Source organism: Marmota flaviventris, chromosome 7, assembly GCF_047511675.1.
Source record: "Marmota flaviventris isolate mMarFla1 chromosome 7, mMarFla1.hap1, whole genome shotgun sequence".
NCBI lineage: Eukaryota > Metazoa > Chordata > Mammalia > Rodentia > Sciuridae > Marmota > Marmota flaviventris.
Genome location: NC_092504.1, coordinates 7,072,121 through 7,096,681, shown reverse-complemented (window position 1 = coordinate 7,096,681; position 24,561 = coordinate 7,072,121). Strand labels below are relative to the sequence as shown.

Sequence of the window (24,561 nt, the reverse complement as noted above, 5' to 3'; positions counted from 1 at the left end):
GGGTGGGTGGGAAAAGGGAAGCCTAGTACTCGGATGATGAGAACACAGACTGGGGCCACCAATGTGGAAAGCACTGTGGAGTTTCTTAAAGAAATTAAAAATAGAACTACCACATGGCCCAGCAAGCTCTCTTTTGGGTAACTTCATAAAGATGTGTGCCGTCAACGTTCATTACAGCATTACTTACAATAGCCAAAATATGGAAATCCCCAACTGCTCATCAGTGGACAGACACACACACACACACACACACACACACACACCCCCCAGAATATTATTCAGATTTTGCCTTTTGCCACAACATGTCTGAGCTGGAGGACATTATGCTAAGTACAATAAACCAGTCACAGAAAGAAAAATCTATACAATTGCATAATCCCACTCATATGTATAAATATTTTAAAAAGTCAAATATACAGAAGAGATAGAAAACAAAATAGTGGTTACTGTGGACATCATGGTAGAAGAAATAAAACAAGTCAAAGGATACAAAGTATCAGGTAGGTCAAAGGAAAAATCTAGAGATTGAATACACAGTGTAAGGATCACAGTTAAATTGTATTAGGAATTTTTGTTAAATAAGATTATTTTAGTTGCATATGAACCCTTCCTCCTGTCTTGGTGTGTGGGGATTCTTCTGTCTTGCTGCCACCCAAGACACACTTCTGCAGGTGAGTCCCTAATAAGTTGCACTCTGTGCATTCTGGATCTGTCTGTCCCCTCCTTCCCTTGGAATTTTCTGCCTTTTGCAATAGGTTATTATACACCAGGCTTTTCTGAAATACCTAGATAAAAGGGGGTACTACTAAGGAAGAAGGGGAGAGTAGGAAGTGGGGGAGACCTGGCAGCTTCTAACATAAAACACTAAGTCCTGTGACTTTTTCCTTAAGAATAGCTGAGTTAAAAGTCCACAACTCCCAACCTCTGGCAATTGATCCCAGAACATCTTTCACCTCAGGGTGCATTCCCCAAGCTCCACCCCTCCCTCTGACCTTTTCTCTCAAGTTTTCCAAACCTCACATTTTGGGGAACTAAGCTCTTCTGCACAAGGAGTTGACTCTCTGCTTAGGTATGTAAAGAGAGGTCCTCAAGTCAAAGTCTGGAATTTCATTTTCCTTAAAAATGACAGTTTTTCTCTCGGGGGAGGGGATAATTTTCCTCACCATTGTTAAAGTAACAATGTTCCCATCTTGCTTAACTTACTTGATTAAATAAATGAGTTTTCCAATTTTGTCTTTATAGAGTTCCTGAATAAACAGGAAAGAGTTTCTGCGGGCTATTGTTCCTATACTAATACCATAAAATATATTTGCCAGATCATCAATGATTCAATAAGCAACGTGTCAGCCACTGTATCAGGAGCTCAGAATATAATAGTTGAGCAAGAGGAACACAATTTTTCTTCTCAGGAACATCTAGTTCATTACTATGCACTATCTCGTTTCATCTAGATTTTGTGAAGAGAGAACAAGTCAACCCCAAGAGAACAGTTGCCAATGCATCCCTTAGAAATACAGCAAGAGTTGGGATGTAGCCAAGAGCAAGAATAAAAATCCGTGCTGAATGTTTATGCCTTCCTGGAGTTTTGTCATTCGTGGGAGGAGAGACCTCACAGTATACTAGAAAGGAAACTGAAAATGAATAACAATATCTGTTATAGTCTAGGAAACAGTTCCAGTTCTCCAGGGAAAGGGTAAGATGGTGCTACTCTGCCTCTTTCAGTTTGGCATGATCATGTGACTGGCTTTGGCCAATTAAGTGTGAGCGGAAGTTATCCATGGCTTCAAATTGAAAGCCAAGCTCTTCTCCCCTCTGCCTTGGCAGCTGGTGACATATTAGCTGGTGGAACTGGAGGATCCTAGAGGACTGGCAAGCAGGGAATTGGCATCCCATTCGCTCTGTGCAGGCTCTGCCCTAGGTGCTGTAGTGTTACTGCTGTTTACCGGTGACTAGACCTTGCTTCCCTGATGCTGAAGTATAGCACCAGAGAAGCACTCAAGTGTAGAGTGGAAAGTAGAAGCTTTATTAAAGGACAGCAGAAAAGACTTCTCCCAGGAGGAAGAAGGGGACCCAAAGATGGAATCCGTGGAAAGGGGAGGTCTTCCCTTTTTTATAGCTAAAGTCTTCTTTTAGTCTTCCCACATTCATGTCCTTTGTTTCCTTTTATCTTGCAGTGATAGAATACAGGTGGGAAGGCCAAAAGGTGGGAGACAGGTGGGCTGGAGGAGTAATCTGGGCAGGAAGGGCCTGGGTCGGTTTTTGATTAGCCCTTCACAGTTTGCTGGGAGCTTCTTAGGATTGGTTCCTGGCCTTGCATACATTAACGGTCCAATTTCCCCAAGTGCTGCTCAGGTCTCCTGGACTCCATTCTCTATAATGGCCTCCATTTCCCTTATCTTACTCTATATAGACCCGATTTACCTAACTACACTAACAACCTATCTTTAAATCTGGCTTCAGTAGTATGGATGAGAGGAGAATAGAGGGTGAGAGGAGAATAGTGCAGCGAGAAGACCACAGGTTGGCGGGGAGCGGTGCATCCTAGAGCCACCTAAGGAAGGACCAGGTTTTCCCCCAACTCCAGTCATTTTTGGCCCTACATGCATCTGTGCGACCCTAGCCAGAAGCTGCCACCCCGAGTTTGACTCTGCCCCGCAGAATTCCTCTACTGTGAGTTTCTAAATGCGCACTCAGCCTTTGTGTCCTCTCCCCTCCTGAGTCAGTCTGGGAATGGTTGCAGTTCCCACCACCCTTTGCATAGCCCCGGTCTAGGCAGGGATGCTGGCGGCTCTGCGGCGGCCCAAGAGTGGGCTGGGAGCTGGCCCTTTCCGTACCAGGCACTGCGCTAGACCCCGAGGCCTCCAAGATGAACAAAACAGATCCTTGGTGGAGCTTGCACCCCAGAGGCGGCAAAGAGTGTTTATTTATGTGTGAGAAATTGGAGGGTGGGGGGATTGTGATCTCGCCTGGAGCCCTTCAGCCCCAGGGCAATCTAGGTCAGGAGAGCATCAGGGCGCTCACCAGGCGTGCACAGCACCCTGCGGAGTCCTAGGTTATTTTGCAAGCCCAGAGTCTAGTCCCCGACCGATGCTTCGCTCCCCAAGCATAAGCGAAACGAAAGCGGGTAGCTAGGGGCGGCGACAGTGGCGGCCAGCGGCCAGAGGCGCAGGCGCCCCAGGAGCCGGCGCCCCGCGGTCGGAGCTGGTAGAGATCTACACACCCTGCAGAGGCCCCGCCCGCAGCGACGCCACCGGCCGCCCGGAGCACCGCAGCGCTCTTGCATTCGAGGCTCTACCAGCCGCGCATGCCCAGTGAATGGTTTGTAGCTTGGAACCAGCCCCACCAAGCTCTTTGAGGCGTGGTGCAGGGCGCCCGCAGAAAGGCACCATCAAAGAGACAGCGCAGTCGGGGGAATGGTCCATGTACCTGCGCCCTGGAAACCTCCGCGAAAGGCTGCTCTGGTTACTCCTGTTTTACACTTGAGAAAAGCATCTCAGAGAAGGCAGTAACTTGCTAAAGGTCACACAGCTGGGCAAGATGAGTAAGGAAATTCGGACTCTACAGCCTTCACTCCCTGCGCCCTAGTACTTCAAGGAGGGCTGTTTGAGTATCCAGACGGTCATATACCACTTTGGGGACCCTGGGCAAAGGGGCGGTAATCCCTCTTACACAGATGAGTAAATTGAGGCTCAAGGAAGTTAGTGGAAATTTCTGAAAAATTTTTAAAGAAAAAAATGTCACTTTCTCAGGTCTTCTGTTCATAAATAAAATGTCTGAGAATTACAGTCTGTACCTCCCAATGCTAGTGCAAGAATCCTGGCCTGGTATAAGAGACCTGACCCTTTTCCAAGAGCCAGTGGGGTTCTGGTCAAGTAATATAATTAATGTTGGTCAGTGCTTGAGGCCAATAGGAAAAACAAAACAGGGTGGTGTGGTGTGCAGGGAGGTGCAGAGAAAGGACCATCTTAGAAGATTCATGGAGACCTTCCTCCAAGCCACAAGTTTCTTCTAGCAGAATTCAACAAAGGACTTCCAAAGATCACACAGTGCTTAAGTGCCTAGGGTGACCTAAATCCAGCCCTTCCTTCTCCTCTGCCAGCATGCCCAAATTCTGCTGGTCTCTTGGCCTGTGGACTTGCCCCACCCCTTGCAGAAAGCTCCTTTCCATCTGTGTGATCTCATCTCCAAGGCCCCTTGAGGGAGCCTTCCACCATCTAGGTTTCTCTCCCTTCCACATCGCACTGCCCCATTTTATCTTCTCCCTGGCATGTGGCACTCCTGAATATTGATCATATATCCCTTCACAGGTTTGTGATCTAAAAACTCGCCAATAAAATGAATGCTCCCTGAGGGCTGGCATTATCCTGTTCCTCACTCCACCCTTAATCCCCAGCCTGTGCCTGACTCCATAGGTGCTCAAAAGCAATGAGTTTAGATGCACAAGAAAATGAATGGCAGCTCTCAGTCCTTCCACTACATGACTGGTTGCTTTCACATCTTCTCGCTTTTCTCCTGCATCTTAGGCAGTTGTAACTAGGAGGATTCTTAGTCTTGTCATAATTAACAGATATCTATCGTCCTGCATTTCCAAGGCCAGAAAGCTGAAATTGAGGAGTCAACATGGTCATACGCCCTCCAAAAGTCATGGGCGAATCCAGACTGGTTGCCCAGCTTCTAATCACCTCTGTGTTTCTTGCTCTGTGGCTGTGCAACTCCAGTGTCCACCTCTGTATTCAGTGCTGTCCTTCCTCTCTGTCTTCATGTGGCAGTCTCCTCCATCTCTTCTCTTTTTATAAGGACCCTGTTTATATTGGGTAAGGACCCCACCCTAATGGCCTCTTAACTTGATTACATCTGCAAATATATTTGTTTTCTTTCTTTCTCCCCCAACATTCTCCCCACAACAGGTCATATTCATGGGCTCAGGACTTTAACATATCTTTCTGGGGAACATTATTCAATCCATGTCATAAATGACCAGAGAACACTGAAAAAGAACTTAGGCAAATTATACTAGAGAATGGGGAAGGAGGGCAGTGTGCAGAGGTTCACATTTCTGGATGAACTGCCTTTCCATCAAAAGATTTTTGGGGCACGACACATGAACCTTAAAGGCTTCTGCAGGAGTGGTTTCTTTCCCTGCTTGGTTTACAGGCTGTGAACATCCAGTTTCCAGACCCTTTGCAAACCATTTTATCTCACTATATCTGGGCTTCTGAAAAATATGTTAGTTTTTAGTCTCATCTTATCTGCAGGAGACTGTGATGAGTCCTTACCTGCTTTCTCTCTCACTAAACATTGGCAACCTGGTGTGAGGAAGGTCCAGCTGTTCAACCCTACTATAGGAAGGTCTGCTGTTGACTGAGAAACTGAGGTTCAGCCAGGTTAGGGTTGCAGACTTGCAGCTTCCAACCACCAAAGCTGGGCTTTATAACAGCTCTGACTCCAGAGAAACTTGGAGGAAACCACAGGTGACCTTTCATCAATTCCATGTGACTAAAGAGGACAGAATGGAAGTTACAAGGACAGACAATTTGGGCTAACAGTAAAGGAATTTTTTCTCTAAATCTTAAGACTTCTGATTGATTCTGCAATCCATAGAACTAACTAGTTTTTCTAATTTGCCTCCTTCTGACAGCTGAGCTTCTCAGTGGACAGTTGTTATTCTCAATGTCCTTCTTAACCTATCCTCCTCTTGGGGGAAACTCTGAACTCTACACCTCAATGTATTTGTCTAAGAAGGGGTCCATTTGCTTCTTTAAGCCCTAGGAGACACAGCACAGGAGTCTAGTAGCTCCCTGATCAGAGCAGTTCAAGAGGATACTTCTCAGGGGAGGGGAGCACCACCTCTAGGATCAACATTCTTTCTGCCAGGCTTCTGTTGTTTCAGGGTAGAAGGTCTTGGCCTCTTGGCTGGCGCTTTCTTCCTGAACTCCACTTCTGTGTGCTGGGAATCCTGGGAAATATTGCAACCCTGCAAGTCTTCTGTGCAGTATACTGCCCAGGTCCAGGCACTCTGACCTCCGCAGCCAATAGATAGGATGAAGGGCAAGGCTGGTGTCCAGCCCCTATCAGGACTTGGAAACACACCTTTCCCAGTGAGGATGCCACCCTGCCACAATCTTCCCTTGCTAGGGGGGCAGTTTTCTTTTCTGGAGAGCAGTTTTATTTTGAGGGGAGCTACATTGGGATCACTGATTAGGGTGCCCTGTCCATATGGTTCCTTTCTTTACTCAGAGAGGATACATCTTTCTTCCTGAAGACCCTAGATTCATACCTTATGTGAGCAGTAGCTGGTTCCCTGAAAAGAGTACTGTAGTCTAGGCGGAGAGGGAAAAATTGTTGGCGCTAAATGAGCTCACACCATCAGTCTCTCCCACAGTCGTGATCTACTCTGAGCCTCGCAACAGAAACGAAAACCTCGAGACTTAAGAGAAGTCATGGGACCTCCAGGTCCAAGGGCAATGGCTAGGATGACAGGCGTGGCATTCGAATCCAGGACTCCGGGGCCATCCCCTTCACTGCTGCATGTGACATTTTCCTCCCTATCTTCTCTTCTCTGCAAGAAGGTAGAAGCTGGGGGCTGAGGACCTGAGCTCCTGTGCTCTCGCTGTTGCTCACCTGTGGCAGGACTAAACGCTCCGTGCGGGCAGGGGCCCAGCTCCACTCCTCAGGACCCAGGACCCCCGCAGGCTCTCACCAACGTCTGTCTGCTGGGCTACCAGAGGAGGTGAAAGGAGTTCTCCTTTCGCAGAGGAAGCTGCTGATGTGCGCCCTCAGTGTGGACATTGCGCGCTGTGGATGCCAATGCCCCCGGTTCGGTGTTAAGTCCAAAGCAGGGCCCAGAAGCCACCGAGGCGAGGTGGAGAGCTCAGGCCCTGGGCATCTCAAAGCCAAGGGGCGGCGCAGACTTAGGGACCTCTGGTGCTGGCCTCGCCACCGCAGCCACCGCACTGCGCACGCGCGCTGTCCCGGCTCCGCCCCCCCGGGTAGGAACCTACAGCGGGTGCGGCGGCGGCGGCGGCAGCAGCCCCGGACGCTGGCGGTGTAGACACCCCTGGGTAAGGACCCGGACCCTGGACTGGCCGCCGGGTGAGTGGCTGACCGGGAGGGAAGGGCCCCGGCCAGGTACGCGGGGCAGGCGCGGACCGGGACTCGAAGCAGCGCGGGGCGGGGGGCCTGACGAGGACCCGGCGGGCGCCCGCGTGTGGAGGCCCGCGGCCCCCGGGAGGGTGTCCCCACCCCCGGCCTGCACCGGGGCCGCGCGCCCTCCCCACCCCCGCAGGCACCCCGCGGGGGCCGGGGTCAGGGGGCGCCGCCAGGGCTCCCGCCAGCGAGTGACAGGCCGCGGCCGGGGCGGGGACGGCGGCGGGGACCTGGGTCAAAGCGCGCCGGGGGTCGCGCCCCCTCCCTGGCCCTCCGCCCGCCTTTGTGCCGCCGCCCCCGGGCTGGCGGGTGGGGACCGGCGCGGAGAACGGAGCTGGCGGCGGTGTGGCCGCCGGGCCGCGGGTCCCCGCCCCCAGGTTTTAAATGATGCAGCCTGCGAGGATCCCTACCGGTCGCTCGAGCAGGAAGTGTGTAAGAGGCCATTTTTAAAGCCTCCTGCGGGCCTCGGAGGCCGGCGTTGACGTTCTTTGGTCTTCAGTAGCTAGAAGATCGCCCGGTGACCCCTCGAGGGGACCCGGACGGCCCCTGGTACAGGACGAGGGAGTCTCTCTGTCCCCGCGCCTCCCTTCCTCGCGCCACGCTGTGCAACGTGGACTGGCCTCGGATCAGGGTGCCGTCGGTGAGAGCGTGCCAACAATAAACTTGAGAACCAGACCTCATTGTCTTTCCTTGGAGGGTCGGAGAGGGTGTCCTGTCGGAAAGGCCCTGTCGGTGGAGGACCCATGCATGAGGTGGGGGAGCAGAGCGGAGGGGTCTACGCCGGAGGAAGCTTTGAATTGTCCCCCAAACCTGGTGTCATTCTGTGGGCCCTCTGCATCCCAGCCCGCCTTTTTTCCCCCCCTTGTTGGCTTGGGGTTTGGGGTCAGTTTAAAAAGGCCAAGAGAAGGATGCGAAAGAATGAACATTTGGTAACCAAGAAAAGAAAGCCTTAGAAGAGGACATTTAACCCCTGCATGTAGGCTGGTATTTAATATATCCCCTTAAAATGCCCCTGGTTTTTAAAACTAGGATAATGAATGATTTGTCAGAGTAACATTACAAAATAAAAAGTGAAATACCAAGTACTTTGTTCTCTTTAAAAATAGAAGCCTACCTGCTAAACTGTAATATTGTGTTGGAGTCCTTAGAACATTGTCCTGCAAGTTTAGAATTGAAATCACCTTGGAAGAAAATTGTGGCCTCCAGAAACCTGCAGTACCTGACTATAGAAGAGCAATGAAGGAGCATGGGAATGTCTCCCAGTCCTTCTGAGTCACCTGTGCAAAGTTCAACCCAACCCATGATTGTACACCATGACAGATACAGGCCAAGGGTATTATTGCAAGTCAGAAAATATGGTTTAGAACCCAATGTTATATGGTTTCTTTAAGTAGAATACAAATAGATCATTCCAATTTTTAAATTGTGATATTTTTAACCAAGGATGAATTTTTTGCTTACTTTCTATTTTGAGTCTAATATAGTAACCTTGAAAAATGACCCTTTTGTATGCTGTAACATTCATTACAAGTGTGCTTTGAAAAGAACAAAGGAGAGCATTCTTTTATTGGGACTCCTCCCTGACATGTTACCCTAAACTAATGTAGATTTTAAAAACCCAGTAACAACCATTAAAAAAAAAAATCACACTTCTGTCTCTCCTGCTCTATTTGCCTTTAAGTAAGAGGATCTGGGCTAGTGTTTGTGTGAGAGGAAGAACAAAGAACATTTTATGATTGTCACTAGGAAGGCGTTGCTTTCAGTTGCTTTCATTCATTCCCTCATTCTTTCATCCGGTTGTATTGAGTGCCTTCTATGGCCAACCCACTGATGTTGGTTATGGTAAAGGGGCCTCACCAGTGAGGATTTTCCCAGTCTTCAATTGTTCTCACATTGCCTGTAATCTACTGCATTTTTGGTTCACATATTCGAACCCAGCCCACTATAATTTCCAGGGTTCATTCTTAAAGTAAAAGCAGCTGGATCATTTAATTCAGACTCTCCCATCATGGGAAGGGGGTAGGTAGCTTAAAAATCACCTGGGAAGAATTTTAAACCCCATGCCTGGGCCCCACCCTAGGAAAAGAGCCATCTGATGCATTAGGTCACATGAATCTTGGGACTCCTCTCTTTATTTGAGCTCCCAAGTGACTGCTACACACACCAGTGTCTGAGAGGCATTCCTGGAGCTCATTCCTCCTATTTTCTAGGAGAAAAGTGCCCAAGAAACCAAGGATTTGCAGCTCCAGGACGTAAATCCAAGTGTCTGGCTTCTGTTGCAGGCAGCTGTGGAACCCAGGGTTCTGAGCCTAAGCGTAGACGCCTACTCAGGGCCGGAAGCTTTGAGACCAGTGGCCCTCGGTGCTTGAGAAGAGAAGGACGCCTGAAAGGGAAGGAAGAGCCCTTGAGTCTTGCAACATTTTGACTCTTGTCTGTAGCTCCAGGCAGGAAGTAAGAACAGTACTCAAGTGGCAGGAGATCCTGGCTGCGGCTTCAGTTTACAGCTTGACACGGCAGAGTAATGGAAAGCAGTTTAGATTTGACACCCTTTGGCAGCAGTTGATCTCCAACCCTGTGGCCTTAGCAAAGCCTCATACTTTCTGCAGACCTTTGCTCTTGGAAGAAGCAGGTACGTGAAGGCTTGCTTTGAAGAGTACCCAGGTAACATGAACCTGCTTCTGCAGGCACCTCTTCTACCTCACCTGAGCCATGGTGCTTCAGGATTGACAAGCAGCCAGCCACTGAGCACACCTGTTCAGATCCCTGATGTAGGGATCCTCACTGAAACTACCCATCTTCTTCTCCCATCTTCTGTCACACTCCTTAGGCACAGCAGCCCATGGTGGGTGTGGGGATCAGATCATCTGCTCTGTGCTCATTGTTGTCATACCATGCCAGGCACTACCAGGAACATTCAAGTTTCTGAGAACCTGCAAAGTAGATTGTGGCATTACCCACCTTAAAATCAGTGACATACCAAGGTCACATGGCGAGGCAGGGTAGAACCCTGAGACCTCCTGTCTAGTCACTCCATTACAGTCCCAAGGCAGTGGCTTAGCCTTGCCTCCAGTATAAAGTACTATCCAGGGTGTCATTATTGCCGTGCACTTCTCTGTGCACCTGCCCCGCTGGAGGGCCAGGTGGTTCTCAACCTCAGCTGCATATTGGAATCACCTGGGAAACTTTACAAACCTCAGTGTCTGGACTGCCCCTTGCCCTCAGCCCCTTCCAGTTAAACTGGAGTCTTGGGAGGTTAGGGCCCAGGCATCCTTGTTAAAGCCCCCAGGTAACTCCAGTGTGCAATAGGTAACCCACTGTTCCAGGGACCTCCTTAAACATCCTGGGCATGTCCTGACAAGGTTCACCTTTACATAGCCAAGGTAAGAACCACTAATGGAGGAGGAGATTTTGTCTCTGTTTGATTATACTTTTAATTAAACTCCTAACTCATTTTTTTCTGCAAAATTTTGGGTATTTTTCCAGAGGCAAAAAAAAAATAATGGAAATAACCAAAAATCTGTGTGTACATTTTTAGCATCATTAAGAGCATCCAAAGTCACTTGGAATCTTCTTTAATGTGGAATCTTGTGATATTGCTTGCAGTACTCCTTTTCCTTATCTTCTATATATACTTAATGCTAATATAGATTTACTCCTTAGCATGTTTTTTTTTTTTCATATATAAAACAATAAGCTTTAAACTTCATAGACATTAGCATTAGTCACTTTCTTTTGAAAGGTTTTTCTCTCAAATTGTTGAAGGGGGAGAAGCCTTAAAATTCCTCTGTTTCCTAATATTGATTCAGTTGATGTGCCTAGCTGGGCCAAGTCATCCCCAAAGAACTCTGTAGACAGGATTGAGGATCCTAGCTTGGGTGGGTGTGGACCTTTGTTCCATTAGGCTCATTTGTTAAGCTTGCTAATCTCTGCTTCTCTGGACCTTACTGCCTTCTCCTACGGTGGAAAGAACCTTAACAAATATACGTTGACTTATTTTATGATAAAATGTCTCTGCCCAGCATAAAGCCACCTGCATGTACCTGGCAGCACCACGACAGTTAGGCATTTCTTCCTTCCAGTTTACAAGTAAGAGTACCCAGGCCCAGCTTAACCAGTATGAAATCACAACTAGTGTCAAGACCTAGATTTTGGACTTTGTCCTGCTCTCCGGGGTCATTACGCTTTCCGGGGTTACACCAAGCTGCATTCATCTGGAGAACAGAGGAACCGTCTCCTGCAGCCTTCCTCCCCGTCTGTTGTCCATGCACTACAGTTTCAGAAGGAAATGTCAGGTCCCGAGGGAGGCATGTTTGTTGGCAACCTCTAGAAGTAATTTTTGGCCATCAGGATGGCACCCAGTTTGCAGTTCAGTCATTTCTAAGTGTGAGGTAGTTTGGCATAAAGATTGCAATGCTTAATTGTTATTTTTTCCTGTTGAGATCTATTTATCCATTCAATTCAATTCTGATTTGTTGTAATGGTCAGAAAAAGCTCTTGCTGAGGCAACAGTTTCTTCCTAAATATCCTACTGAGGAAGTATGTCCAGTTAACATGGCAAATGTCGGATTTCTTTCTTTTTTACCCTTATCCGATGTCGCTCTTCTACATCTTCTGGGCACTTAGGGTAAAATTGTGTTAAAATTTGGGTCACTGGGAAAAACTAGTAAGATGAGCCTTTTTATAGCCAAAGAGACAAAGGAACACTCAGGTACAGTTTTTGAGTGGCTGTGCCATTGGGCTGGGGACTTTACATACCTTACCAGTGTCTACTCCTAATAGCCCTTTAAGTTTGAGGGTGGTAAAGCTGTTTCCTTGCAACAAATAGAGAGGAATCACTTGTCTAGACACCCAGCAAATACAGGACAGGACCAGAGTTTGAACCCTAGACCTTCCAGCCCCATTCCTGTGCTTTTCATGGGCATATCAGCTGTACCCCTGCCCCAGTGAGGGATGTGGTGGGAGCCACAGTGAGACAGAGTTTTTAAGTCAGAATGCCTGAAAAGAGTTGCTTCCATTGGCTTCTCATCCACAGAGGATGCCAGCAGCCAGCCTACTAGCTCTGAGTTTGTTGGACACTGTTCGTGCACGAAAATGTAGGTGATATAATAGGCCTGCCACTCTTCTTCTTTTTCACGCTAACATCCAGCTCAGAGGTACCTTCCTGCTACAGGGCTCTCACGGTGTGGCTGTGCTTCAAGGAGCAGGCTGAAGAAGGCAGGTCAGTAACCAGCTCACACCCAAAGTTCTGTGGAGATTGTATGCAGCTGGTAGCCTTTGCCACTAAAACTAACAGGAGGTCTTGCCCTAGAGGTAAACTGTTTTAATCTGTACAATCAAACAATTGTGATTAAAATTATAAAATGAAATTCAGTGTATATTCTGGAAAGAGCAATTGTTAGGCAGCTAAGAAGCCTGTAATTTAGCCCCTCTTAGGATTGGCAAAATTTCTTCATTAAAACAATAGAAAGTAATAGATTTAACAACTTAAAGTGTGCCCATAACTTATCCAGGCACTTTCCCTCACCACCTCACCCTGTGTCCTCATGACAGCCCTGGGGGTGGGGGTCCTGCTGATGTCTGCTCTCCTGGTAAGGAATCAGTTTGCCCAGGCCTCACATCTAGGAAATCCTATGATTTTAAACCCTGTAGTCTCTTTGAAGAATCTATAGCTTTAAACATGATTTTACCTCTTATTTCTCTGCTAATTCTGTTGAGCATGAGTCACTTCCAGCATTTAGAAGTCAGATGCTTCATTTTTAGTAAGAACTTATACAATCTTGCACATTTTATAATCCTTAGTATCACTTAACTGGTTTCTTCCAAACTCAGCGATTTTTCCCTCGTGTCCCCATAATAAGTATTTTGGAAATCAGGACGAGTAAGCTCAAAAATGAAGAAGAGGAACCTCCTACACACACACACACACACACACACACACACACACACACACAGTGCGAGAGAGTGTTAGGCCTCCTCCCAAGCCTTTCCTTTGAGGAGGACAAGACAGTGCGGACAGCAGGCTTCTTAGGCAGAGGGCTGCTTCTCTCCTGCATGGCTGTCATGCGGGGTTTTGCTGTAGGTAACTCTGTATTGAAAAGCTCACTTCTGCTGCTTGAATAGCTTATACCAAACAGGCATCTAAATGGTAGGGACATTTTGTGCCATAATGATAACAAGACTATTATTTCTGTGTTTTTGAGAGCACTTCTAAATTATATGAAAGAGAAAAATAAAAGTATGTTTCTAGTCCCAGGAAGTCAAGTGCAGGGCTTCTGTAAGGCTGGGTGAGTTGGGAAAGTCTGTGAACTCTGACACTGATTTAGTGTGGTGTTTTCTTGAGTGCCCTCAGCATCCAGTGCACCCATGCACAAATCTTTATCTACTGTGTTTATATAATCCTCTGTTATCAGCCCACTGAGCAATTACTTATCCAGAAGACTCAGCCTCTCTGGTGGTTGTATTTGGATAGAGGACTTTGTATGCAAAGAACTGGGGTTTGGGAGCTCTCAGGAGTATTCATATGCAAATACCAATATCTTGGCCACTTTGTGGTTCCCTGCTGCTCTGTGCATTTACCTTTATCTTAAAGTATTACATCTGAGCTATTCCATGGGCCACACTCTGCTGCAACTAGCCATAGATTTGCAAAGGCCAAAAGGAACTTTGTATTGAAGGAACCTCCCATCTTTTCCACCAAGAATGAGGAAAATTGCAAAGTAGTAATACTAATTTATTTTGGAAATAGTTTAGAAGCCAAGAAAGATGCTGTCAAACAGTTGACAGTGCACTCATGGCCAGATTCCCTGCTTCCCCCATGAAACTGCAGGTCAAAGATTCGTGCTTCATATTATCAGTTGCTCCTATGGATTCTCAGTTCAGAATACAGATGGTGTTTAACCTATGATGGTTCTACTCATGATTTTGTTATAAAAGCAACATGCACTCAGTAGAAATTATGCTCCTAATTTTGAATTTTGTTCTCTTCCCAGGCTAGTGATGTGCAATACAACAGTATTATGATGCAGGGCAGAGGCAGTGAACTCCCAATAGGCCATGCAACCGCAAGTGTAATGACCAACACCATATTCGATAGCCACTATAGTCAATAAATAACATGAGGTGTTCAATGCATGAATATCTGATAGTCTTTGTGCTGGGTGGTTTGCCAACTATAGACCTAGGTAATGGTTCTGAACACATTGAAGGCAGGTTAGGCTAAGCTCTGACGTGCAGTAGGTTTGGCGGATTAAATGCATTTTTCACTTACAATGTTTTCGATTTACAGTGGGTTTATTGGGATATAGCCCTACCATACGTTGAGGCGCGCACACAGCTGCTTAGATATTTTTGCAGAGGTGCCTCAAAAAAAAAGTGTGTGTTTCTCAGGCATCAGAACCAGCCTGATTCTCTGGGGACTTCTTTCCAGTTGCTGTCCACTTCTTGCTGATGGTCATGATCTTGCAGTCCAGTCTGTTCTCAAGTTTCAGGAAGAATAACACCCTCTAAGTTTTTAAAAGATTGGAAAGGAAAGTGGCAAAACACCATTTCTTGATTTTTTTAAAAATCGTGGAGGCTGAGAAAGACGCTGAAAAACTGGAAATGTGCAAATGTAATCCTGGGTTGAACAATTCTTCAAAAAAAAAAAAAGGAATGTTGGCATGTGACTTTTGAGAATTATATGTTGAAACAGTTGATGAGCAAGTTGTGCTAGGTTAAGTAATTTAGTCTCTCTCTGGATTATGAGGCTGGTAGATGACAGAAGAGATTTTACGTATTGATTGGTATTCAAACCTTTGGGACAGAATTAAGAATCAAGGACTACTAGATAAGAGATGTGCAGATTATTAGCTGGTCTATTAAGAGTGATTAAGTTGTTTTTTCTTGCAGCTCCAGTGTCAAGATGGAAGAAAGTTACAAGGAAGCCAGTTCCTGTTTCATTTAGGATAAATTGTTAACAATGAAAACTAGGTGAAAAGCAAAATCCGCTGCCTAACAAAGGAGGAGCTTGACGCGTGGTCAGTGGTGGGGAAGTTTTAAGGTGAAGTGTCGCTGGACACTTTAGCTGGTGATTTACAATATCGGCTTCACATCAGCTTTACCTGAAATGGCTTTCCACACCAGGTACCTCTTCCCCTGCCCTCTCCCCAGAACCTGGGATTCCCTAGCCAACGGTTGCAGCCCAGGAGAGTGTCTTTGCTGTGATTCTAAGGCTCCTTCAGAATGCAGAAACCTAGGGACCTCATCCTTCTATCACCTGACTTCAGCCTCTGCATCCTTTGGGCCTGTGGTTCACTGGGGTTCTAAGTGCAGCTGTGGCGCTTGGTTTAGCTGGCTAAGAATGTTGGCATGAACATACAGATGTAGGGTTCTTGTGTGGTCAAGTCAGATTTCAAGGGTCAGTGATATCAGACTGGTCTTAGAAATCACATGGCCCAGCCTTGTGTTATATAAATGAACGAGCAGCTACAGATGGGTAATTCACCTGAGGCCACCTAGAAGTTCATTGTGTCCCTTCTAACTCCCTTCACTGAACCTAGTTTATAGATCTGGAAAATAAAGTGCACTCATCTCTAGTGACTCCTGAAGAGGAGCCTGTGGTCTGCACCAGGAGTGCAGTAGACTAGAAGGTATGTGTCCCTCCTGTGTCATGTGTTGCCAGCTCAGGGCATTTCATGTGTCTCCTCCCAAGCAATGGTGCCCTACTGTAGGTGGAGAAGAGGGACAGCATCTTTCAGCCCCAGGCCTGTGTCCACTAGCTGCCTGGATGCCATGTGCACGCAAGGCTGGACAGGGCTGGAGTCTCTAGATGCCATCAGGGTTTGACTGCACACTGGAAATTGCTTTTGAAAGAAGGTCACTATCTTTCACAGCAGAATAGGGAGAGAACACTGCAGGAGAAAATAGGGCTTATTATTGTACACTATACGTTCTTCTGTTGCTTTTCAAAGCTGTTTTCGAAGGGCAAGTTTCATGTCAGGTCTGAATGCGTAGCAGTTGCTTCTTCTCACCCTACAGAAAGCACTTTCCCACTACCTTTGTGTGGATCTTGGCCTAATGGCCCTGGGCTGCTGACCGACACTCATATTGCCCACCATGGAAGAGACCTGAGGTCCTCTGTGCCTCCTGGCACTTGGAGAAAGGCTTTAGTGTCTTAGTTATCACAGCAGCTCTGTGGGTGATGCTGGATCGGCGTTCTTAATTCTAATGACCAGATGACAGTTTGAACTCCAGAGATTTAAGTGGTTTTCTAAGATCATAAAAGAAAGGCTTCTGGCAAGAATGGTTTCTGTCAAGCTCCTGGTTCTGTATACTTTGAAAAAAATAAGTGCCATTAAAGATGAGTTGAAAATTAGTCCCTGAGTAACATGTAGAATATGAGTGTCGAAGGATCCTTGCTCTGGGAAACACCGGCCACTCCTGCTGCCCAACCCAAGCCGTCCATGTCTCCCCACTGCCATCGTCTTGTCTCCTGTAGAGTCTTGGCCTCATGGCGGCTAGAGACTGTTGGAGCATAAATCAGATGTCATGCCGCTGCTCCAGGCCTCACCTGGTCCTCCATCTCAGGCAGAGGAAAAGCCCCTGTCTTGTGAAACCCGTCATACAGCTTTCCTCAGCCAGTCCCCTGTCCCTCTGACCATGTTGGCAGCTGCCCACTCCTCCCTCCTTCCTCAAGTGCACCATGCCCACTTTCCAGCGACCTTTGTCTTTTCTGTGGAGACTTTTCCAGGACACACGTAGGGGTCACACCCCAGTCACCTAGGTCTCTACTCTACACCTAGGTCACTCATCCCAAGGCCAGGTCTTTCCTCGCCTTGGCTTACCGTGTTTCCTACCCAGTTCTCCCCCTTCTGCTTGACAGTGAGTACAGGCTTGGCTTGTCCTCTGTCATCGCGCACCTGAGCATAGGGACCAGTCCGCCTTGGTCCACTGCCCTGCAGCACTCAGAATAATGCCTGGCCCTTGACAGATGCTCAGTAAGATGTTGAAGGAGTAATTTTTGTCTTCACAATGTTGTCTGTGTCACTGGCAGATTGGCTGTGTGAGCAAGAGCTGGCGTCCAAACTGATGAGGACTGAGAGGAGCCCTGGCTCCACCTGGCTGACTCACATATTCAAAAATCAAACTGAAAAAGTCCGGGATGAAGATTTGGGGAGGCTAATATGACATTAAACCTGAAAAACTGCTTCTTAATAACAATTAAAAATAAGTTTCACTGATCAAAGGCTCTTCTAATGGCTGCTATAAAGTCCTTCCTGCAAGTGTCCTGCATTCATAGCCTAACGTGGTGATTTGTGGGGGCCTAGTTTGAAAATGTGTTCAATATCAACTCGGCTGCCAGCTCTGTTGTGCGGAGTGTTACTTTAACACACATGTAAGATCACATATTGAGATTTACCATCAGATTCCCAAGGCCATTAAAATGTAGAGTAACTTTGATAATGGCTTAAGCAAACCTTGAATTCTTATATTGATCATGCTTTGTGATTTTTGTTTTCCTATAGTGTTGCCTGGAATGTCAGAAGATTGACAGCAGTCATATTTTGGAGCATGCTCCTACAGTGGCAGTGTACCAAAGAAAAGTTGTGAAGTACCTACCCGCCACCAAGCACAGTGTGCTGCAGGGTGCCTCCGAAGGATTTTGTCATGTGAACTCTTTCTGAATTTCAGTCCGCTCTTTCTAGAAATGCAAATAAAGAAGATGAAGGATATTGGAGAGCCTTCGTACGCTACCCCAATGAATGGCACACATAACTCCTTGACCCTGTCACCCAAACACCCTAATTCTAACAGAGCAACTCGGCCAGACAGACAAGAAGCACAGGCCCTTTTGTATCAGGGCTCGGAGGCGGAGGCTGCCATGATGACTATTGCAACATGTGCAAAGTGCAGAAGTGTTCACAAAGTCCCTCTTCAAGATTTGAAGAAGGGTCCTGGGCAAGGCCAAACGGAAGACGGATATGTCTGCCTCCCATGCAGCCTTCAGACGGCTCCTCCCCATTTTCACTTCATGAATGGGGATCCCAGGGCCACTCATGTTGGAAACAAAACCGAAGCCATCTCGAGTCCCATCAATAACAAATTCAAGGTGAGGAACTTTAAGCCAGGCAAATACTACTGTGATAAGTGCCGGTTTTCCACCAAGGACCCACTGCAGCACAGGAAGCACACGCTGCAGCACGAGGAGATCAGATTCATCTGCTCCCACTGCAGCTACGTCTCCTACACAAAGGGGGAGTTTCAGAGGCACCTGGTGAAGCACACGGGCATATTCCCTTATCAGTGTGAGTACTGTGACTATGGTGCTATTAGAAATGACTACATTGTCAAGCACAGGAAGAGAGTCCATGAGAGGGCTGGTGCTAAGAGACCTCTCAAAACTGCCACCAAGCTGGACCCAAAAAGAACTAGCATTTCCAGACAGAACATAGAGCTCTTAAAGGCCCCTAGCCTAAGGACCGCATTTCAGAACAGGTTGTCGGATCAGCTCTCAAGATTCTCTCTTCATGCTAATAAAGACAAAATTCACAATATCCTATTGCTACCTGAATCAAAGGAATACCAGAAAGATGTTGTGTGTATTCCCAATCAAATGACCTTACCCGAGCCAAATGAAGTTGGTCTGTTTGAGAACAAAAGCGTTGAGGTGGAAGTGTTATCTCCTTCAAAGGAACCCGTTCAACCCGGTGTGCCACTGACGGTCGTGGCCCCGGCGGAGCTAGTTGTCCCTGCAAACTGTTTAGCCCAGTTGATGGACGTGAAGGTTGTCAACGGCACACAGCAGCTCCTTCTCAAACTGTTTCCACTGGAGGAAAAGAGTCACCTGGAAGCTGGCAGTGGCGATGGAGGCGATCCAGAGCATGTGACTAAAGAGAAGTGTTCAAAGGAGCCAGAAAATGTATTTTCTGCAGAAAATATAAAGTCACTAGCAATAGAAGGGAACACTGGAAGACTTGTAGGTGTAGATAACCTTCGGTCTTCAGTTCAGAGACAACTGAAAGATGTGAAGTGGGTGAGGTCTTGTGATCTTGTGTCTGGCTCCCGTGTGCAGGATCACAGGGAACACCTTCTCAGTTCTGATGGGGTTGAGAATTTGCAGACAAGGAATGATTTGTATTCACATAGGACCGCTCTTCCTTTTACCTCCTTAAAAGGTCACTCTCCAGCCTCTGTCTTGAAAAGTGGTGCCATGTGTGGTCTCGGAGCTGCTTCAGACCCTTTTCCTTCTAAAGCTGCCGATTCTTTCACAAAAGATGGAAGAAATGTGCACAGTGACTCTCAGCCGTTATTTCATCTGGCTCTGACACCTCCAGCCACTTCCTTCTTTGGGGAAAAGGGCTTACTACCTGCAGTCAGTCAGAGTGACTTGGAACCTGGAAGTCAGAGCAATGTTCCTGCTAAAATGGCTTCCTCTCCTGGGAAGCTGGAAGGTGACCAGGCAGAGGACAAGGCAGCTTCAGATCTAAGCCAGACCTCCCCTTCACAGGAGAGTGAGTATTTATACACAGATATGACCAGAGGGGAAGACGGAACTAGATCTGAGCCTGGAGGCGACCCTGGGGAATTGAAGAATTCTGAAAGGACCAGTGAGACTTCCGAGGGCCCTGTCATCTCATCAGTATTTTCTCTGAGCTCTGGGTCTGAAAATGTCCCAGAGGGCATTAAGTGGAATAGTTCAACATCCAAAATAAAGTCAATTGAACTCTTACGCAGAAAGATCGCCCAGCTGATTGAGTCCTGTGGCAAGCCTTCGTCTTTGTCTGCAAATAGTGCACGGGGTCGGTCCACGTCAAAGGGAACCTCCAAAGCAACACCTGAAGGCATTCAGGACATTAACTTGTCACTTCCTGGCCCAGGCACTTCCACAGGTCCCCTCCAGACACCTCAGAATGAAGATGATGTCACTGGCAGTGGACAGCTTGCTCATCAGCAGGTCTATCCACAGTTTGCTAATGGCAGTGAGGGGAACACTGAAAGCAGAGGGACCAGGAAGGCTCATGTGGCCACTCCAGTGCTGATCCCCAAAGGGGCCGTGTTGAGGGTTCTCAACTCCTCTGAGGATGCCCACATCATAGAGGCTACCTGCGACGCACCTGTCGGCATACCTTGCAGCAAAGCACAGTTACCAAAACCAGCTCCTTACTGCCCCATGAAACAGACAGACTCAGACTTGCAGCCTTTGACCAGTGACAGTGGGCCAATCGACATGTCCCCAGGTCTCGAGACAGCTCTTCGGCCTAAACCAAGAAAAGAGGATGCTATGTGTAGCGCCATCCCTAGGAAAACTGGCCCTGGGCCTGGACAGCATGGCTGTAGTGACCTGAGGAGGCCAGGGAGACTGCTGTCCAGGAGTCTTCCAATGAGTAGGAATAAAACCAGGCAAGTGAATTCATCCAAGAAGAAAAGCAAACTTCAGGCCAATGCCAACCGCTGCCTCAAGGATCCTTCCGTTTTTCAGGTTGCCAGACAGCTCCGACTGATGGCCGCCAAACCAGATCAGTTGATTAAATGCCCCCGTCGGAACCAGCCAGTCATCGTGCTAAATCATCCTGATGTGGACTCACCAGAAGTGACCAATGTGATGAAGGTGATCAATAAGTACAAGGGCAACGTCCTCAAGGTGGTTTTATCAGAAAGGACAAGGTGTCAGCTTGGCATTCGACGGCAGCACATGCGACTGACCTACCAGAACGTGGAGGATGCCAATCTGCTCAAAAGGCAAATGATGTTGAAAATGAAACTGAAAAAGGTTCATAAAAACAACTACCAGGTGGTGGACTCCTTGCCCGATGATTCGTCCCAGTGTATATTCAAGTGCTGGTTTTGTGGGCGGCTGTATGAGGACCAGGAAGAGTGGATGAGTCATGGCCAGCGGCATTTGATAGAGGCAACTAGAGACTGGGATGTTCTTTCTTCCAAGGGCAAATGAGGAAAGAGTGGTCTTTGAAGTGATTTGCTTTTCTTTTTAATTTTTCTGTTTGGGGGATGATTCCCCCAGATTCAATAGGAGAAATGCAGTCTAGGGGGATGAGGGTTGTGGATTCTTCAGATCCCTGTGGAAATGTGGATTCTTCCCCAGGACATGTCTGGACTCTGGGAGGTATTTAAAGCCCCTGAAATTGTGCGCGCACAAATGGATGTACATGCATTTTTCTGGAGAAAGGATGTGAAGTTCTCAACAGATTTTCAGTGGGGTCTAAGACCTCTCTTTGTTTAGTATCCATTTTTCTGAGTAGATACAAATCTTTCATATTCCAGTTAGGAGGAGCAAGTTTAAAATAATTTACACCTGCTCCTTATATAAATGCTACTGAAGAATTAAATCTACGTTTCGGTGTGCATTTCCACTTTGTTTCTGCTTTAACTCCTCTCCTGAATATTTGGTACATAATGAGAATTATATTTTCTACTGTATTACTTGTTTTAAATTTATTTTTTAAAAAGTTGACATATTGGTCCTGGGAGTATAGCGCAGTGGTGCACAAGACCCTGGCTTCCATCATCAGCACTGCAAAAAAAAAAGGATAGTGGGAATGGCATTCTTTTTAACCCCTCCCCACTCTGTAGTACTCTTGAGTGTGTATGTGTTGTGGAGTTGTGCTCATGTTGTCTATTTTAAAGAACAGTTCCAAGGGTTTGCCTGCATTTACTATTTCAACAACAGGCATTATGAAACAAAAGCAAATATTTCCAAGTGTTAGCTTTTGCTTTCTTTTAAAAATCCTGAATTGTAACAATTGGATAGGGAATGTGCCTTCTAGGGGAGGGGGGATTTTATGAAGGAAAAGATCTAAAGTCAAGTCCCCTTAAAACTCCCACAAGCATAAATTAAGTGACCAGTTCAAAGGTGAAGGGAGTGGCTTCTTACAGCAGAGGTGGACCCTGGGATGACAGCTCAGGGTGACTGGGGAAGTACCTTGGGAAGGGGCGAAGTGTTCACTTGGGAACTCGTCCTGAGACGGGGTGCATGCTGCCTGCTGTCCTGGATCACTGGAGTCAGGGACACCTCTCCAAGGTCAGACTTTACTCTCTTTGGCCATTTTTTCTGAAGAGGCACAGTTTTTCCTCATGAAACTTAGTAGAAGCTGTCAGGAATCACCAAAATGGAAGGGACCCCCCCCCCCCGCCCCATTACACACTTGTGTTTGTCAAGGTGGTAGCAGACACTCCCTGGTTTTCAGTGCAACAATCTGCCCCCATCTGTCTTCTCCACACGTGTTCTCTTGCTCACCTCTCCTGGGAGAAGATCAGTCCTTCTACCCACAGACGCCTGCACTGTGCCTGAGCTGCAAAGCACCTTTGCACACATTAGGAGCAGCCCCGCCCTTGCATAAGCCTGGCTTTCAGGCAGATGGACAGCTGTAAACATCCCCCATGGCTGGATTTTAGTCCTCTCATGCCCAGGCGGAGAGCTGACCTTCAGGCAGGACACAGATGGTGCAGTAATGACCCTTCCCCTTCAGGAAGGGCCTGCCTCGGGGTGGTTAACAGTGCAGAGTGGAACTGGGGCAGTACATCTGGAAAGGACACCAGGGATTTCTGACTTACCAGGTTGTCAATGGAGACTTCCTGATTTTTCCCACATGGGAAAGTCTCATATGTGGGATTGTACTCCTCTGAAGTTTGTTCTCATAGATAATCAGCATTTCTTAGGTATAATTCAATACATGATCATTAAGTTGATTAATTGGCTAATTTTTATTGGAATTTAAAACTTGCATTTTTTATATATGTGTATATATGTGTGTGTACACATATAAATATTTTTTACCACATGGAAGTTGCAATAGCTACTTTTCTGATTTCCTATTTTATAATGATATGTGGGCTGGGAAAATGTAAAACATTTTTATATTCTAGAAATAATTTATTTTGGAAGTACATTTTTATAATGGTTTGATCTCATTTTTAGAAAATGAAAGCACAGTATGTGATAGGATCTAATTTATATGAACAAACAGGAGTGGACACCCCTGTGAATCATTTTATTATGACATTTAGTTGTTAGTCTTTTTTTATTTGGTGCTTTGTGGTAAGTGGCTTATGTGAACCAGCATCACATAAGAGCATTCTGAAACCTTATCCATGTTACACCGTACACCCCTCTAGCGTAAAGAAACCTAAAATGTGGAGAGAAGGGAAGAAAATGCTGTGACTTTTACTTTTATCTTCGATACCTCACCACTTAGTAGCTTCTTCCTGAAAGGGCCAGCCAAGAGCTAGCCCTGGATCTATCTGCTCAGAGTGTTAAGTGTCCACGTGAAATATTGACCTTTGACAGCACTGACTGTTGTTCAAGTATTATCTAAGCCACAAGTCGAGTACTTGTGTGGAGTTGAATTTTGTGAGTAGAATATGTAGCAGACCTTTTCGGGACATTTGGAACTACGTACTTAAGGAGTTCAAAGTGTTCCTAGAATTCATAGAAAAGGGGAAACAAAAGTGGCTGTCTTCCCTAAATAGCTTTAGAAAATAGCTTATTAACATGTAGGTAAATGTCATGAGATAAACAAGTTTCTAACAGAATTGGAGGGAGTGGGCAGGACAGTGTTGAATACTCTTTCCCTTGATTTTGAAGGATCTCCAGTCACTACATTTTATTAATAGTACTAATAAAATTATTTTAAACTTATTTTTTAAAGTAGGCTTTTTTACTTTTGGGGACCAGAAATAGGCAAACTTGTTATATTTGTTATAGGCAAATAGAGTAAAAATGTAAAAAACAAAACAAAAACACTAAATATGCTCCTAACAGATTATATTTTATTCAAATTTTTATCCCCAGTCCAAAACATTTGGTGAGCCCTTACACAGAGCTGAACTGAACACAAGGTACTTAGCCTCGAAAGCCCCATTGCTCTTTCTTTAGGACTTCTCTAAGCCATCCCAAAAAATAAAGACGTGATGCTGCTCCACCTTTTGAATCCGTGAATGTCTATTTGATCGGAAAACAAAACTTTGTATAACAAGTTAAGCATTATTATAATTCCTGGGTTAACAGTTTGTGTGTCTGCTGCTCTGGTTTTGAAACACATTTGTATATAGATAGAGATGTCGGAGTAAGTTTTGTTAAATAAAGCAACTGTACCATTTTCTCTGCCCTTGATTTCACATGTTAAGCAAGGTGGCCATTGCACAGCCTGTCTATGATGCCTGTCTGGATTACATGAGGTGAAGGAATCAATCTGTACAGCCCAAGAGCTTTGAATTCCACCGAGTGCTTGGAATCGGGCACTGCTGGTTATTCGTGCATACCCTGAGGTGAAGCTGGTGACTTTGTTGGGTTTGGTCTTAAATTTCAAGTGATGTGGTTTGGATGGTGGTGGGAGGGGAGAGGCAGTTTTCCTACCATGCCCAGTGGCTTGGCAGAGAAGGAATCTGCACACTTCACCCCCTCACATGTCTGGCCTCTCAAGT

General features: G+C 46.6%; 1 protein-coding gene across 4 annotated transcripts; it reads left to right on the top strand.

Moving 5' to 3' along the window:
• The first annotated feature begins 7,011 nt into the window (after nucleotides 1–7,011).
• Nucleotides 7,012–24,236, top strand: Znf518b (zinc finger protein 518B). Of its 4 annotated transcripts, XM_071614146.1 has the most exons (4): nucleotides 7,018–7,092; nucleotides 9,433–9,775; nucleotides 15,034–15,267; nucleotides 17,649–24,236. In XM_071614146.1, exon 4 carries the CDS (start codon nucleotides 17,831–17,833, stop codon nucleotides 21,071–21,073), a length of 3,243 nt encoding a protein of 1,080 aa, XP_071470247.1. In that variant the 5' UTR covers nucleotides 7,018–7,092; nucleotides 9,433–9,775; nucleotides 15,034–15,267; nucleotides 17,649–17,830; the 3' UTR covers nucleotides 21,074–24,236. The 4 variants fall into 4 exon arrangements, with proteins under 4 accessions (XP_071470248.1, XP_071470247.1, XP_071470246.1 ...); XM_071614147.1 differs by lacking the exons at nucleotides 9,433–9,775; nucleotides 15,034–15,267 and having other exon boundaries at nucleotides 7,012–7,061; XM_071614145.1 differs by lacking the exons at nucleotides 9,433–9,775; nucleotides 15,034–15,267.
• The last annotated feature ends 325 nt before the right edge of the window (nucleotides 24,237–24,561 follow it).

What these genes read in the sequence shown, in the direction of transcription:
- Znf518b (XM_071614147.1), top strand. Translation starts at nt 17,831, where the DNA reads ATGCAAATAAAGAAGATGAAGGATATTGGAGAGCCTTCGTACGCTACC.